Consider the following 3471-nt stretch of genomic DNA (forward strand, 5'->3'; position numbering starts at 1 on the left):
CCATGGGTTAGGGTTAACAGCCGTCTGATTGATCACACAAGTGCGTTTAATTTATGATCTGATGTCGTTATTCTTATTCCCACATTACTGTAGGACTTGGTGACAATATGGAAATGTATTTATTTAAAAATCAGACTTGCAGGAAAAGCTTCTCTAAATGTTACATGTAAAAGAAATAAAACGTCACCCGTCTCCCTCTGTGGTTTTAGGCCACACTGCTATCTGGCATCAGCTCATGTTCTCCAGCTCTCTGTCAGGCGGAGCTCGCTCCTCCATCGCGGTTCCAGGGAGGAGAAGAGTCGACCGGGAGACGGAGGGGCGTGGCGACCTGCGAGGGGGGAGGGGCCGAGCGAAGGAGGCGGAGTCTGAACGAGGGATGTACCCGAATTTGAATACGTTATTCGGGAAAGCACAAATAATGCGATGGAAACAGAGATATTATTCTGAAAAAAAAAAAAAAAGCCATGATTGTGCGTCAGCCATTCATATCATTGTGGATGGCCACTAGATAAAAATGCCCATTCTGTTTGCAACACAGGACTCTGATTCTTTTGACTTCTGCTCCTGTGCTTTGAGAAAAGGTCTGTGATCAAAATGAAGCTCAGAACCTGTAGTTTTTAGCTGTATGTGTTAATTTCCTCCATTTAAAAAACCCAGTTGAAATATTGAAAAAAACAACGTTTTACCTTGTATTTCAGTCAATATTCATCTGTTTAAGGGACAAAAAATAAATAAATAAAATATAACAGCCCAAATTTTCAGTTTGATTGTTCAATGTCCTCATAAGCTCATAAAACTTAGTTTAGTTAAAAATAAAATAAAAAAAAAAAGAGAGATGAAAAGTACAGTATGAGGATGTGGAAATATATTTCACAATTAATTATATGCCAATATTAAATCAATTTGATGCTTTGAAGGCACAAACATTGCATTGCCTATGAATATTAGGTTAGAAAATACAACATTTGCCCGATGTAACGTGACTTCCTGTATAAACCACGCCCACTTCCTGTCTTCTATCCGAATACAGAGACAGATCATTTTGTTGGTTGAACAGATACAGATACAATAATGATGTCTCTGTACACCTCTAACACACACACACACACACACACACACACACACACACACACACACACACACACACACACACACGGCTGTAGCGTTCTGATTGGCTGTAAAGGTCTGATGGAAGAGGGTCGCCCGGCCAGAAGAGGCTGCAGGAGTCCAGGAGGGAGAGGACCAGAACCTGGACCAGAACCTGGACCAGGAGCCGAGACGCTTCCCTCTTCTTCTGACTGAACATTTCGGCTTCCTGTTCATTTAAGGTCGGAATCATATTTCATAATTTCTGCCAAATACATGAATACACATGAACAGTCACAATGTAATATTTTACACATCAGCTTTTATTTTAGCAATGTACATGGATACAAAAACGCCATGGCAACGAGAAGGCTCAGTTTCCCATGGTAGTTGACTGACATCCCATAATGCAAACCGGCAGCTCATTTTAGATCACAGTGTCACCGCAGCATCCCTGACCTTCATTAACCAGGTCCAGTTCCTTCTACAGCCGGTGGATCTGGTGAATTAAACAACTGACACGTCATGACACATCGATGACACATCGATGACACATCAATGATGCATTAATGACAAACCAATGACACATCATCAGTTGGCATGGCAGCCATGCATCCGTCAGAACCTGTATCCAAGTTTAACTTGTCTAATTAATCCATCGTTAACAGTCACACAGTCAAATCAACCCGGCTTCTGGAAGGCTCAGGAGGGCGGAGCCTCAGCTTGAGCCGACCAATCAGACTTAAGGCTGTGGTCACATGACAGCAAGCGGAGGTGTCTGTCAGTTGATCCGTCAGTCGTCTTGACAGCAGGTTGCTGGGTCTACATCCCTCAACAGGGAACCAACGTCTGTCCTGACTCACTGACATAACTGACCCCACCAGTCAATGTGTCAGTAGGTGTCTAGTGTTGTCAGTAGGTCTCTAGTTGGTGTCTAGCTGTTGTCAGTAGGTATCTAGTGTTGTCAGTAGGTCTCTAGTTGGTGTCTAGCTGTTGTCAGTAGGTCTCTAGTTGGTGTCTAGCTGTTGTCAGTAGGTATCTAGTGTTGTCAGTAGGTCTCTAGTTGGTGTCTAGCTGTTGTCAGTAGGTCTCTAGGTGCTGTCAGTCGTCCTGTGTGTCAGTAGGTCTCTAGGTGCTGTCAGTTGTCCTGTGTGTCAGTAGCTGTCTGTCGAGGCGTGTCTAGGTGCTGTCAGTCGTCCTGTGTGTCAGTAGGTCTCTAGTTGGTGTCTGTCGTCCTGTGTGTCAGTAGGTCTCTAGGTGCTGTCAGTCGTCCTGTGTGTCAGTAGGTCTCTAGGTGCTGTCAGTCGTCCGGTGTGTCAGTAGGTCTCTAGTTGGTGTCAGTCGTCCTGTGTGTCAGTAGGTCTCTAGTTGGTGTCAGTCGTCCTGTGTGTCAGTAGGTCCATAGGTGCTGTCAGTTGTCCTGTGTGTCAGTAGCTGTCTGTCGAGGCGTGTCTAGGTGCTGTCAGTCGTCCTGTGTGTCAGTAGGTCTCTAGGTGCTGTCAGTTGTCCTGTGTGTCAGTAGCTGTCTGTCGAGGCGTGTCTAGGTGCTGTCAGTCGTCCTGTGTGTCAGTAGCTGTCTGTCGAGGCGTCTCTAGGTGCTGTCAGTTGTCCTGTGTGTCAGTAGGTGTCTGTCGAGGCGTCTCTAGGTGCTGTCAGTCGTCCTGTGTGTCAGTAGGTCTCTAGGTGCTGTCAGTCGTCCTGTGTGTCAGTAGGTCTCTAGGTGCTGTCAGTCGTCCTGTGTGTCAGTAGGTCTCTAGGTGCTGTCAGTCGCCCTGTGTGTCAGTAGCTGTCTGTCGAGGCGTGTCTAGGTGCTGTCAGTCGCCCTGTGTGTCAGTAGGTCTCTAGGTGCTGTCAGTCGCCCTGTGTGTCAGTAGGTCTCTAGGTGCTGTCAGTCGCCCTGTGTGTCAGTAGGTCTCTAGGTGCTGTCAGTCGTCCTGTGTGTCAGTAGGTCTCTAGGTGCTGTCAGTTGTCCTGTGTGTCAGTAGGTCTCTAGGTGCTGTCAGTCGTCCTGTGTGTCAGTCGTCCTGTGTGTCAGTAGGTCTCTAGGTGCTGTCAGTTGTCCTGTGTGTCAGTAGGTCTCTAGGTGCTGTCAGTCGTCCTGTGTGTCAGTAGGTCTCTAGGTGCTGTCAGTCGTCCTGTGTGTCAGTCGTCCTGTGTGTCAGTAGGTCTCTAGGTGCTGTCAGTCGCCCTGTGAGTCAGTAGGTCTCTAGGTGCTGTCAGTTGTCCTGTGTGTCAGTAGGTGTCTGTTGAGGTGGGTTCTGCGGGTGTAGCTCTTGGGACAGTATGAGCAGCCGTAGGGACGGATCTCACTGTGAGACAGCAGGTGATTCTTCAGGTCAAACTTCCTCTTCAAACTTTTCCCACATTCTGGACAAGAGTACGGCT

At 47.2% G+C, this 3471-nt stretch overlaps 1 protein-coding gene across 1 annotated transcript in view; it reads right to left on the minus strand.

The window, feature by feature from the left end:
• Nucleotides 1-2928: 2928 nt before the first annotated feature.
• The window catches only part of LOC139663509 (zinc finger protein ZFMSA12A-like), an 11742-nt gene continuing 11199 nt past the window's right edge, over nucleotides 2929-3471 (minus strand). Inside the window, exon 14 of the mRNA XM_071542200.1 lies at nucleotides 2929-3471. This exon is cut by the window's right edge and continues 6 nt beyond it. Coding sequence (XP_071398301.1) covers nucleotides 3293-3471 — 179 coding nt within the window. The 3' untranslated portion in view covers nucleotides 2929-3292.

The sequence above is a fragment of the Centroberyx affinis genome, unplaced genomic scaffold (genome assembly GCF_046629955.1).
Source record: "Centroberyx affinis isolate AG114_WGS23_722 - 3 ecotype Tasmania unplaced genomic scaffold, CSIRO-AGI_Caff_v1 ptg004034l_1, whole genome shotgun sequence".
In the NCBI taxonomy this organism is placed as follows: Eukaryota; Metazoa; Chordata; class Actinopteri; order Beryciformes; family Berycidae; genus Centroberyx; species Centroberyx affinis.